Genomic DNA, 13,630 nt, shown 5'->3' with positions numbered 1-13,630 from the left:
AAAATATCAAAGTTCTTAAATGGTTTAATTGTGTTATCACAGGTATCACAGGTTTTTATATATCAAACAAGAAGAACTTTCTATAGTTTCTTAAATGGCCGTTTTACACTTATTTGCATATTGACCTGTTTGCTAGGATGTTGGCTACAACCCTAACTTGAGCATATCTTTAAAAGAGAGCAACAACTTGGGACCCATCTAGTAGCTGGTAGAAACTAACTCTCCCCTTCAGATTAGCAGGGGCGATTGGGGCCATGGGAATAAGTATAGAGAAATAATCTATAAATGGAGAAAGGAGGAGAGAATTAGTGGCTAATAGGCTGTTTTTCCAAGAGGAGTATAATCAAAGCTCTTCTCAAAATCTTGCTGTTAAATTCCCCTTGGCATATCACAGTCTGAGTTATGCCAAGCACAGTAAGCTGTTGTGAAGAAAAGTCTAGCAGTTGTCACTTTGCCAGTATTTTTTGTCCCTACTGTGTGTAAGGAATAGACTAGATAGAGCATTCCATTATTAGAAGACAACAATACTGGCCTGGTGAGTGGCTCATGCCTATAATCCTAGCACTTTGGGAGGCTGAGGTAGGTGGATCTCCTGAAGTCAGGCGTTCAAGACCAGCCCAGCCAACAGAGTGAAACCCAGTCTCTACTAAAAATACAAAAATTAGTCAGGCTGGCCAGGCGCGGTGGCTCAAGCCTGTAATCCCAGCACTTTGGGAGGCCGAGGCGGGTGGATCACGAGGTCAAGAGATCGAGACCATCCTGGTCAACACGGTGAAACCCCGTCTCTACTAAAAATACAAAAAATTAGCTGGGCATGGTGGTGCGTGCCTGTAGTCCCAGCTACTCAGGAGGCTGAGGCAGGAGAATTGCCTGAACCCAGGAGGCGGAGGTTGCGGTGAGCCGAGATCGTGCCATTGCACTCCAGCCTGGGTAACATGAGTGAAACTCCGTCTCAAAAAAAAAAAAATAAAAAAAAAAATTAGGCATGGTGGTGCAAGCCTGTAATCCCAGCTGCTCAGGAGGCTAAGGCAGGAGAATCACTTGAACCTGGGAGGCTGAGATCATGCCCCTGCACTCCAGCCTGGGCAGCAGAGCGAGACTCCATCTCAAAAACAAGTTGAATATTGTTATATTGTTTTGAGAGAAATCAATTTAGGGTACCTTAAGAGTGGTGTGCTTTAGATTTAAGGTGGTCTTTACAGGCAGAGGCAGTAGAATTGTTTGAGTTGGAGTCTCTGTTGCCCAGTGCAATCTTGGCTCACTGCAACTTCTGCCTCCCAGGTTCAAACAATTCTACTGCCTCTGCCTGTCCAATAGAGTAGCTGGGATTACAGGTGCACACCACCTCACCTGGATAATTTTTGTATTTTTAGTAGAGATGGGGTTTTGCCATCTTGGCTAGGCTGATCTCAAACTCCTGACCTCAGGTTATCTGCCCACCTCGGCCTCCCAGAGTGCCCAGCCAAGGGGGTTTTCTTTTTTTTTTGTTTTGTTTGATACAGAGTCTCACTCTGTCACCCCGGCTGGAGTGCAGTGGCGTGATCTCGGCTCACTGCAACCTCTGCCTCCCGGGTTCAAGTGATTCTTCTGCCGTAGCCTCCTGAGTAGCTGGGATTACAGACACCTGCCACCACACCTGGCTGATGTTTGAGGTTTTTAAGTAGAGACAGGGTTTCACCCATTTTGGCCAGGCTTGTCTTGAGCTCCTGACCTTGTGATCCATCTGCTTTGGCCTCCCAAAGTGCTGGGATTACAGGTATGAGCCACCATGACCAGCCCTAAGGTGGTTTTAAAAGGCTTCTGAAGAGGTTACATTTGAAATGAGGCCAGAAGGATAACTGGAGTTCGTAATCTTTCTTTGGTGCCATGGATCCCTTTGATTATCTAATGAGATCTTTGATAATCCTCTTAAAATTCATTGAATTACAAAGGAAATCTGTTATGAAATACCTATCAAATATTGAAAAAAAAGTAAATTTGTGATATAATAATATAGATATGTATTAACATATTTAATGACAAGATCTAGAAACTACCATGATTTCAAATAGTGATGAAAGTAAGCAGTAAATCAAGATTTCTGCAACTATAGTACAATATGAAAATATCTGTGATTTCTATTGGTGATGAATACAAACACACCTAAAACTACTGGTGGTTTGTTGCCTCTGCCAAAAGACAAAATTACAACAAATATAGTATAAATATCTTAATTGGCTTTTATTTGAGATTCTAAAGTTGGGCAACACCTCATTCTTAGAGAATGAGGGTTTCAATGAGCTGAGCAGAGGAAGTTGGTTTTATAGACAGAAAAGAGCTGAGGAAAGCAGAAACGGAAAACAAAAAATGGATTGTTTCAAAGTTAATTTATCTGTAAAGGTTAAAGCAGAGGGAACTCCCTTATGCTGGCTAAAACTGGCATGTTTGGGGGTTTGGCTATTATCTCTTCTAATTTCTCGGAAGTCAGATGAACAACTTTGTTTTGCCTTGCTAACATGGAACTTTAGCACAAGTTACTCCATTTTGGTTTGGTTTGGTTTGTTGGGCGTAAGGCAGGGACTCAGTTCAAACCAATGGTCTCCTTTAAATTTTAAACCCTCTATTAATAATTGAAAGAAATGCCAAATTTCAATTAGAAGTTAGCAAAAATGAAGATGTAGCTGTTCAGACCCTTTAAATTCATCCAGGTTCGCAGACCCTCTAAAATCTATCCATGGACCCTAGACTAAGAGCTGCTGGCTTAGGTGGAGCCAGCCAGGAGAAGTACATTCCTGCAGCATAGGGGATGGTAGAGTAAAGGCGCTAGAGGAGAGAGACTCTTACCTTGCAGTGGGGCAGCTCCAAAACTTTAAGTCAAAGATAACTCCCCTAAGTGAAATAAAAAAAATTTTTTTTTTTTTGAGACGGAGTTTCGCTCTTGTTACCCAGGCTGGAGTGCAATGGCGCGATCTCGGCTCACCGCAACCTCCGCCTCCTGGGTTCAGGCAATTCTCCTGCCTCAACCTCCTGAGTAGCTGGGATTACAGGCACGCGCCACCATGCCCAGCTAATTTTTTGTATTTTTAGTAGAGACGGGGTTTCACCATGTTGACCAGGATGGTCTCGATCTCTTGACCTCGTGATCCACCCGCCTCGGCCTCCCAAAGTGCTGGGATTACAGGCTTGAGCCACCGCGCCCGGCCACGAAATAAATTTTTTAAAAATCCAATAGCTAACAAATGAAGCTGGAAAAACCACTAAGAGACAATTGGGAAAAAATGCTGAAACATAATAGATGTTAAAGAATTATTGAGGTTTTTTTCCCTTAGGAATTGTGGTTAAAATGAAAAGTCCTAGAAATGTATGAAGATGTATACTTGAGTTGAGATGTCTTGGATTAGCTTTAAAATGATTTCAGGATGAGGAAAATAGGAGCTTAGAGATGAAATAAGATTGGCTTTATGTTGATAATTGTTGAAACTGGTTGATGGGTACATGGGGGTTCATTAAATCATTTCTTTGCTTGTACATATGTTTGAGATTATTCACAATAGAAAGTTTTATTTATTATTTATTTATTTTTGAAATGGAGTTTTGCTCTTGTTGCCCAAACTGGAGTGCAGTGGTGCGATCTCGGCTCACCGCAACCTCCACTTCCTGGGTTCAAGCGAATCTCCTGCCTCAGCCTCCCAAGTGGCTGGGATTACAGGTGTGCGCCACCACACCTGGCTAATGTTGTATTTTTAGTAGAGACAGGGTTTCTCCATGTTGGTCAGGATGGTCTCAAACTCCCAGCCTCAGGTGATCTGCCTGCCTCGGCCTCCCAAAGTGCTGGGATTACAGGTGTGAGCCACTGTACCCAGCCTTTTTTTTTTATTTATTTATTAGACAGAATCTCACTCTGTCGTCCAGGCTGGAGTGAAATGGCACGATCTTGTCTCATTGCAACCTTTGCCTCCTGGGTTCAAGCAATTCTCATGCCTCAGCTTCCCAGGTAGCTGGGATTACAGGTGTGTACCAGCATGCCAAGCCAATTTTTTTGTTTGGTTGGTTGGTTTGGTTTTTTTGTTTGTTTTGGGATGGAGTTTTGCTCTAGTTGCCCATGCTGGAGCGCAATGGCACGACCTTGGCTCACCGCAACCTCTGCCTCCTGGGTTCAAGCAATTCTCCTGCTTCAGCCTCCCAAGTAGCTGGGATTACATGCATGTGCCATCATTCCTGGCTAATATTTTTGTGTATGTATTTTTAGTAGAGATGGGGTTTCACCATGTTGGCCAGGCTGGTTTTGAACGCCTGATCTCAAGTGATCCGCCTGCCTCTGCCTCGCAAAGTGCTGGGATCATAGGCATGAGCCACCACACCCGGCCCACAATAGAAAATTTTAAAATGCAGTGGATAATGTTAGCCATCTGTAGAAATTCAGTATTTGGGTGGACTGAGAAGTTAGGAAGGATCTCTCAAGTGAGGTTAAGTAATTTCAGGGAATTAATGATTGTAAGAACATACCAAAGTGAAATGTTACGATGAAGAATGCTGATGTGGTACAGTTAAAATGTAAACTAATCTTGGTGGATAACTGCATCTAAGCTGAGCCATAGGCAAGGAGATGGTGAGCATTAAGCTGACGAGTTGTCATTGATCCAGTGAATGCCTGTGTCTCTATATCCAAGAGAAAAAGATACTGGTCAGGGCAAGGGTCTTCCAGGATTTTCTGTGCCCAAGTTCAACATTTCTCTAAGTGTGACCTGTGGACTGCTTGTACTAGTATCACCTGGGTTTGTTGCTAAAAATGCAGAATTCTGTCTCTATTCCAGTGTCAGCCTTTTGAGGGAAAGGGACCCAGGTTCTTACACTTGAATAATAAATCTTTAAGGTGAATCTTAGCACATGTAAAGTTTGAAAACTGTAGCTTTAAATTGTCAGGCCTCCGAGTCCAAGCTTGGACATTATAGCCTTGGTGACCCACACATACACCTCTGGATGGTCTCCAGGAGCCAGAAAGTCTGAAGTAACCGGATGGCCACAAAGAGAAGTGAGACAACTAGTTCCTGCCTCAACTGATTGCCCTCCCCCTGCAGCCTTCAACCATTGTTTCTGCTGAGCCTTGCGAAAATTCTCCCCCTAGACATTAGGTTTCTCAAGACCCCCACACCTGTAACTATGTAATTTACCCCACTTCCTCTCTGCTTGCAACTGATAGCCCCCACCCTTATGATACCCCTACCCTTGTGACCATGCATCCCGTGATGCCCTTCTCCTCCCTAAAATAGATTGTCACCTTTAACCATTTTTCCCAACCTTTGTAACCAGTCCCCTTTCCTACGACTCCTTTCTTGGACTTGGCCTGACTCCTTTCTCGGACTTGGCCTGCTTGCACCCAAGCATGAAATAAAACATCCTTGTTGCCCACACAAAGCCTGCTTGGTGGTCTGTTTATGCAAGCAAGGCGCCTAACATAAATAAAGATGACAATAGCTCCTCCTTATTGAGCAATTTTACCATCTGCCAAATCTCATGCTGAGCTCTCTACATATATTAACTTTTATGTAAAGTATACATTTGCATATGTTGGGGAGGAAAAATTTTTTTACTTAGCCTCCATGAGTGCTTAGTTGGAAAGGCCGCCTGTGACAAAAGATTAACAAGAGAAAAACAAGCTTATTAACATGTATATTTGATATATATGTGTGAGAGATATCCAGGGAATGAGTCATTCTCAAAGGTGGTTTTGAATTCCAGCATATGTAGTATCTTCAACAAAGAATGCTAAGTTTTTAGAGAAGTGACCAGACAAAGGAGAAGGACTTTGTCAAGGGGCACAAATCGTGGGAAGGCAAATTAGTGGTGATGAAGGCCCCTTAGCAAAGCTTGTTAGTGTGGATTCCTCTGGTGCTGTCTTCTGGCCCATAAAGGTCTAAAGTCGTCAGTCATTAACCTTTGTTATCCCTGGTAGAGAGGGAGGAGGCAGGAACCTTTGTCTTTATGCCAGTGATGCATGCTTTGGGGTGACATAGTCCAGTCTCTCCCACACACACATTCATCTTTACAGCCTTATGAGGTAGTTGATGAGGAGACCTCACCTTAGAAAAATGTGCTTGCTGTAGGTCACCCAGTTATAAACGGCAAAGCAAGCCCTCAAACCAGGTTCTGACTCCAAAGCCTCTGCTCTTAGCTACTATACCACTGCCTCCTATCAGGCTTCTCTGATCCCATGTATTCCAGGACTCCCATTAATGAATCGGCCTTTCACATGTCCTTTGTGGGGCAGCTATGTCCTATATAGGGAATGTGTATGTTGTTGTCACTGGGGAGGAACTGCTCCTGTTGTATATTAATAAATTAATTATATATTAGCCTTTTTAAAGGAGGTTCTGAGTCCTAAAGAGTACTTGATAATTTATACTTGATATCAAAAAGCTTGAAAAATTTCTGCAGCTATTAATGTTTATCCCTGTGATTCTAAGCCTTTTTTCTATTCCCGTGGAATCTCATCAGTTCCTAAGAGATTGAACAGATTTCCAACACTGACAAGAACCTACAACCTACTATGACATTGCTAGCCAGAGGGCAGGATTAAGAGTCTCCTCCTTTAGTTCTGAAAAGCTTCATCCATGAGAATTAGTGGTTGATTTCCAAAGGACCAAAAGAAGCTGGTAGGAATTGAGGTGGTGAAGAATACACACAGGCTTTTACAGACCATGCTGTGTGCTCACTGCATTTAATTCTGCCAGTTCTACATGGTAGGTACTAACAGATTCACAACCACTTAACAATTCTGAACTCAAAAAGCTCTATAAAGCAAGGGTTTTTTTTTTCCCTTAAATTTGCAGCTGATTCATTTGGTAGCAGATCTTTACCTGAACTGATGTGAGGCTGTTTATAGTCTTAGTTCATACTTATTGTTGCAGAAATATTAATGCTTGATAACAGGGTGATGCCCAGACCTCACAGGTGATATTATAAAGTGTCAGGTGTATATTAAGTATCAGCATCATGTTGTCTTTCTAAAATTAAATTTTCCAAAAACACTTTTGGACCCAAGAGTTTTAGATGAGAAAGATGAAGTTAGAGAGGTTAAGTGTTTGTTCAACCCTTTGCTGCTGAGTTATGTAAGTAGATTTGAAAACAAAGCCATTTATGCTTTTTTTTTTTTTTTTTTTTTTTTTTTTTTTTTTTTTTGACATGGAGTTTCACTCTTGTTGCCCAGGCTGGAGTGCAATAGCACGATCTTGGCTCACCGCAACCTCCACCTCCTGGGTGCAAGCGGTTCTTCTGCCTCAGCTTCCTAAGTAGCTGGGATTACAGGCGCCTGCCACCATGCCTGGCTAATTTTGTATTTTTAGTAGAGACGGGGTTTCTCCATGTTGGTCAGGCTGGTCTCAAACTCCCAACCTCAGGTGATCTGCCCATCTTGGCCTCCCAAAGTGCTGGGATTACAGGTGTGAGCCGCTGCACCCAACATACTTTTTTTAACAGTTTAAATAGCAGCCTGTTGAGTGCCATTTAGCCCATTATTCAAAGTATGTTAGCCTTGCAAATACTTGTAGAGTTGTAGAAAAAGCCTCAAAAAGAGTGTGTTGAGGGTGTTTTGTTTTGTTTGAGACAGAGTCTTACTCTGTTGCCCAGGCTGTAGTGCAGTGGCACAATCTTGGTTCGCTGCAACCTCCACCTCCTGGGTTCAAAAGATTCTCATGCCTCAGCCTCCTGAGTAGCTGGGATTACAGGTATGTACCACAGCAGCCTAATTTTTGTATTTTTAGTAGAGAAGGGGTTTTGCCATGTTGGCCAAGCTGGTCTCGAACTCCTGGCCTTAAGTGATCAGCCCATTTCAGCATCCCAAAGTGCTGGAATTACAGGTGTGAGCCACCATACGTGGCCAAGAAGAGTGTTTTTAAAGTCAAGTTCTGAGTCTTTTACAATTTGTTCATCAGCAATGCTTCAAACCTTTTCTCTCTTTCTGGTTCTGTCCAGGGAAATACTGTGAATATTTTCTTTGGAATATATATTATGTTTTAGTGTCTTCAGGTAGAGCTGAGGAGGGGAGGGAATCAAGGTGACTTACACTGCAGCATTAAGGTTGGGATTATTCTTCTTTATCCTTGGCCATTTAGGAAGCAGTCTTAGCAGGACCAGAATAAATCCTCTGATAAATTTTTCATGAATAAGGTGATAGCATTCTCATAAAATTAAAAATAACAGGGGTCTTTGAAGCATATTAAGCTAAAATACTTTTCTTGTGAAAGCAACATACTTTTCATTTTTTTTGTCCAGAATGCGTCACTCAGAGAAATTGATCTTTTTTCCAAGTAAAAATCCTCCATGTTAGACTTTATTTCTGTTAAATGTGATGTTCTTGCTTAAATTTTGATCACGTTACATGCTTTTAAGGGGTTATTATGTCTCACTTTAGATTTTTCGGTTGAATATTTTATGCATGGTATATGCTTTGGAAAATTAGCCTCATGATGCACTGGGGTATTGGTGGGCATTAGAGGAGCTAAGCATATAAAGGATAGCCTGTGCTCATTTCTTATGAAGACAGGGAGTTTAATTTCTTCTTTTCTTAAAATATGTGGTATTGTGGTATAATAAAAATTAATATTTGGTCTTTGTCCCTGGCATAGAGCTTCTAAAAAACCCTTGGAATTTCCTGATAGAATGAGTTCTGGTCACCAGAGGAACCAACCACATGATTAGAGGGGTTAGATGTATCAATCCCAGCCCCACAACCTCTGGATAGAGGGAAGGGTTGGAGATTGAGTTCAGCCGCCAATGGCCAACAATTGAATCAATCATGCTGATGTGAGAAGGCCTGGAGAAAACTGAAATGGGTCTAAGGGAGCTTCTGGGCTGGGGAACACATGGTGGTGCTGGCAGGGCAGGGGGCCCAGAGACAGAGACTGTATGCCAGCCTCCACCCTGACAATAGTTGGTATAGAGAATTGGTGTTGGAATAGCAGGTAACTTTTTTTTCTTTTGAGATGGAGTTTGCGTTCTTGTTGCCCAGGCTGGAGTGCAATGGCACAATCTTGGGTCATTGCAACCTCTGCCTCCCAGGTTCAAGCAATTCTCCTGCCTCAGCCTCCCAAGTAGCTGGAATTACATGCATGTGCCACCATGCCCAGCTAATTTTTATATTTTTAGTAGAGATGTGGTTTCACCATATTGGTCAGGCTGGTCAGGTGACCCACCCGCCTCAGCCTCCCAAAGTGCTGGGATTACAGGGTGAGCCACCACGCCCGGCCAAGGAACAGCAGGTATCTTACCTGTTTGTGTCACCTGGCCCTGATCTTCTCTTACAGTATCTGACCAAGCAGGTAGAGCTTCTACGGCAGATGAACGAACAACATGCAAAGGTTTATGAACAATTAGACGTCACAGCAAGGGAACTGGAAGAAACAAATCAGAAGCTAGTTGCTGACAGCAAGGCCTCACAGCAAAAGATTCTGAGGTAAATTTTCTAGAATCTTTCAAGGAAGGCCTGGGGGAAGTTCTTTAGTATAAACTAGAATAGAACATGGCTGCAGTGGGTTTGGGTCAATATGGGATAAGGTTTAATTTAATTCTTTTTGGAGAATGGAGATTAAATAGACATCCTTTCCAATTAAGAAAGCCCTGTGTGAGTGGCTTGTACCTAATCTCTCCTCACTGCTTTTGCCCTTGATTGAATATGACAAGCAGCAGTGGCTTCTGTCTGTTCCTCACAGCCTGACTGAAACGATTGAATGCCTGCAAACCAACATTGATCACCTCCAGAGCCAAGTGGAGGAGCTGAAGTCGTCTGGCCGAGGGATGAGGAGCCAGGGCAAGTGTGACCAGGAAAAAGCTGCACCCAGCTTCGCATGTCTGAAGGAGCTATATGACCTCCGCCAGTAAGAGCCTGCCTTACCCTGGAGTTACAGCAGGGACTGTCTCATGTCAACACATTGTGAATTCCAGTAGATTGAAATTACCATTTGAAGAAACATCACTTAGCTATTAAGCTACCACTGGTTTGAACAAAAGCACTTAAATATACAAATTATACAGTTCTTGGATATTAGTAATTCTCGTTTTGAAAGTCTTAGAGCACTTATTTCAGTGCTTTTAATGTGTTAAATCATAGTTTAAGATGAATTTCTTCTGATACACTATAGATTTGAGAGTTGTGTTTTACATTAGAGTGAAGAAAAATAGAAATTTTGGTGAAACAAACATTCAAACGAACAGGAGGTTTTTTTGCCTTTATAAATTGGAGTTACAAGTCGGAATCTTTAAGAAGTATTTATGGAACACCTGTTGTATGGCAAGCTGTATGCCAGACCTGAGGGATGGCGAGCAAAATAGAGTTCCTACCCCTGTGATCTTTCAGTCTAACGGAACAGCAGATAAGCAAATAAAAAGACAAATAATAGTCATACAAGCTGCCTCAGACTGAGCAGGAGAAACCAGGTGGCTCATTTAGTGGGACTCAACCTTGGCTGCTATATATCAGATCACCTCTGGAGTTTTTCAAACTGCAGATACCAACACATTCCCTCAGGCCTAAATCAGAATTTCCAGGTGAGGGTAAAAAGCTGCCTAGGCAATTCCAATGAACCTGGTTAAAAATCACCACAGCAACAGTGATCTGTTGTAGTGATTCAACCGTAATTACATATTTTTAATCATTCGGAGAGCCTTCAGAAACCCTCAGGCCAGGTAGCAGACAAACTAGGTTGGAATCTGTGGATAGGGACCCAGGCACCAGTACTTTTTAAGGTTCCCCATGTGAGGTCATTGTCATACTGCCATTCTTAGGGAATGGATGTTCTCTAGTACTTTTAACATTAAAAAAATATTAGTTGCAAAAATTAAGTTTGCCTTCACGTGCTTATTTATCAGCTCACACAATTCCATTTTAGCCACTACTCCAGTGTGGCTAAAAATCAGTCACTGTCACAGCTCTTCAAATATATTTAGTTGAAAAAAGTCACCAGTCTTCCTTGCTTCATTCTTGGTGGACCTGTGTAATATATTCTTTCAATATTTTTTTCCCTAGACACTTTGTGTATGATCATGTGTTCGCTGAGAAGATCACTTCCTTACAAAGTCAGCCAAGCCCTGATGAAGAAAAAAATGAGCACTTGAAAAAAACGGTGACAATGTTGCAGGCCCAGCTGAGCCTGGAGCGGCAGAAGCGGGTGACTATGGAGGAGGAATATGGGCTCGTGTTAAAGGAGAACAATGAACTGGAGCAGCAGCTGGGAGCCACAGGTGCCTATCGAGCACGGGCGCTGGAACTGGAGGCCGAGGTGGCAGAGATGCGACAGATGTTGCAGTCAGAGCATCCATTTGTGAATGGGGTTGAGAAGCTGGTGCCAGACTCTCTGTTTGTTCCTTTCAAAGAGCCCAGCCAGAGCCTGCTGGAAGAGATGTTCCTAACAGTGCCGGAACCACATAGAAAGCCTCTCAAGCGCAGCAGCAGTGAGACAATCCTAAGCAGCTTGGCAGGGAGTGACATCGTGAAGGGCCACGAGGAGACCTGCATCAGGAGGGCCAAGGCTGTGAAGCAGAGGGGCATCTCCCTTCTGCACGAAGTGGACACGCAGTACAGCGCCCTGAAGGTGAAGTACGAAGAGCTGCTGAAGAAGTGCCAACGGGAACAGGACTCCCTGTCACACAAGGCTGTGCAGACCTCCCGGGCTCCGGCCAAGGACCTGACTGGAGTGAATGTCCAGTCTGAGCCTGTCACCAGTGGCTGGGAACTGGCCTCTGTCAACCCAGAGCCCCTCAGCTCCCCCACAACACCTCCAGAATACAAAGCATTGTTTAAGGAGATCTTTAGTTGCATCAAGAAAACTAAGCAGGAAATAGATGAACAGAGAACAAAATACCGATCACTCTCCTCTCATTCTTAATTGAACCTCTAGCTCTACTACTAATTTGCCTATTGCCTATCACGTCTCTCTCCCATTCAGACAAGTGTTTGTACACTCCAAAACCTGATGTTGCTCATGATATTCGCCTCATTGCTTTGCTTATTTAGAAAATGCATACAATGAGGAAAGGAGGTGGCGACTGATCAGTTCTCTGATCCACTTCCATTTAAGCTCCCTAGGAAATCCTATGACAAACTGGCGTCTGGCTGGTGCACTGATTAAACTTCAGTTCTTGAAAAGGACCAGTGGAGGGAAGAGCTATACTTCTGTAGAAGTAGGCCTGGAGTTACTGCAGTATGGGGTAAAGGGCCAAGTTGGAACAAAGCTAAGGCAATTCCTATTGCTTCCTTGGGCAAAACGATATAAAGTCAGAGAGCTGTCAAACTCAAATATCTTTTGCAAACACTGTTTGAATACTGTGAATTCATTAAGAAGAATGTTTGAGAGAAAGCAGGGATCTAATCCAAAAGAAATGTCATTAACAAATACTCCCAAGTCCTTGAGTTTTGTTATGTCTGAACTAGTTGAACTGTAACTGACAAGTAATCTTAATATAGCCAAATCGAACTGAATACCAAAATGAGCTGGCAAATTTTGGTTTGATCCAAGTTAGTTTGTTAGCATACGCCCTAGAGGGCCTCTGCCCTGCATTCAAATGTTTTTACTCAAAGCTCTAGCCTTTAGGATAGGTGAATATGTAAATCTTTCATCACTTTTTCAAATTCAAACTAAAGGGGAAAGATCAAACCCCTTCCCCTTCTACCTGTTTTCTGAGCTGGCTGACTTGCCAGCCACAAGCTGCTGTTGCAGAGTTCTTACCATTCCTGTAAATGTCTTGACTTGTTGAAGAAATTACTGTCTACTACTTTATTAAGCAGTATTTGTGTTCTGACTGTGGAAACATACTTATCCTCTCACTTGTATACTTTTAATTTAAAACTATTTAAGAACTGAGGTTCTGATTATTGTATATATTTTTCTAAAAACCAAATAAAGCTACCTATGAAAATGAGCAGATGGATCTACTGTGTCTTACTTTCAGTATAATCCATTTCACTCTTAATAACCAACTGTTCAATTTTTTTTCTTCCAACAAATATCGCTAGGAAGATTTACAGTGATTTTTTTCCTATTTTAAATAGAGTCCTTGGGTTTGTGTAACTTAGTAGCACAAATTCTGCTCATATTGCTAAATGTTCATTAAAACTACTCTGAACAAACATTTTCAAATTTATATACTCTACTTAATTTTCACTATTTCAGAAATGTCAGACTTGGTTCTGAATTGATAGCATGTGACTAATTGATTCTCAAAACATTTGATCAACCATAGCAAAGAAACTATAATATTCAAACATTAAAATGGGCATTGAATCTAAATTACTTTTGCTTTTGGAGTAAGTTTTTAAAAACAGGTAAAACGTCTTTTTAAAATTTTATTTTGTAAAGCAGCAGTACCCAATTTTTTGGCACCAGGTACTGGCTTTGTGGAACAGTTTCTTCCACAGACCCAAGATAACGGGATGGTTTCAGGATGAAACTGTTCCACCTCAGATCATCAGCCATCAGTTATCATAAAGAGTGCACAACCTAGATTCCTCGCATGTGTAGTTCACAATAGGGTTTGAGCTCCCTGTGAGGATCTAATGCCACTGCTGAGCTGACAGGAGGGGGAGCTCAGGCGGAAATGGGAGTGTTGGGGAGCAGCTGTAAAAACAGCTGAAGCTTCACTCTGACCTGCAGCTCACCTC

The 13,630-nt window shown here is 42.4% G+C and overlaps 1 protein-coding gene across 2 annotated transcripts in view; it reads left to right on the top strand.

Annotated features, from left to right (window-relative positions):
- Window positions 1-12,891, top strand: part of CDR2 (cerebellar degeneration related protein 2) — a 77,134-nt gene extending 64,243 nt beyond the window's left edge. For both annotated transcript variants that reach the window (XM_032242928.1, XM_032242929.1), the window contains exons 3-5: window positions 9,282-9,430; window positions 9,687-9,851; window positions 11,000-12,891. In XM_032242928.1, coding sequence (XP_032098819.1) covers window positions 9,282-9,430; window positions 9,687-9,851; window positions 11,000-11,858 — 1,173 coding nt within the window. In that variant the 3' untranslated portion in view covers window positions 11,859-12,891. The remainder of the gene's footprint in view (window positions 1-9,281; window positions 9,431-9,686; window positions 9,852-10,999) is intronic.
- The last annotated feature ends 739 nt before the right edge of the window (window positions 12,892-13,630 follow it).

This window comes from Sapajus apella, unplaced genomic scaffold (assembly GCF_009761245.1).
Source record: "Sapajus apella isolate SASKATOON/1434 unplaced genomic scaffold, GSC_monkey_1.0 scaffold51, whole genome shotgun sequence".
Classification (NCBI taxonomy): Eukaryota; Metazoa; Chordata; class Mammalia; order Primates; family Cebidae; genus Sapajus; species Sapajus apella.
Note: the sequence above shows the minus strand (reverse complement) of the source record. Positions and strands in the feature narration are given on the sequence as shown.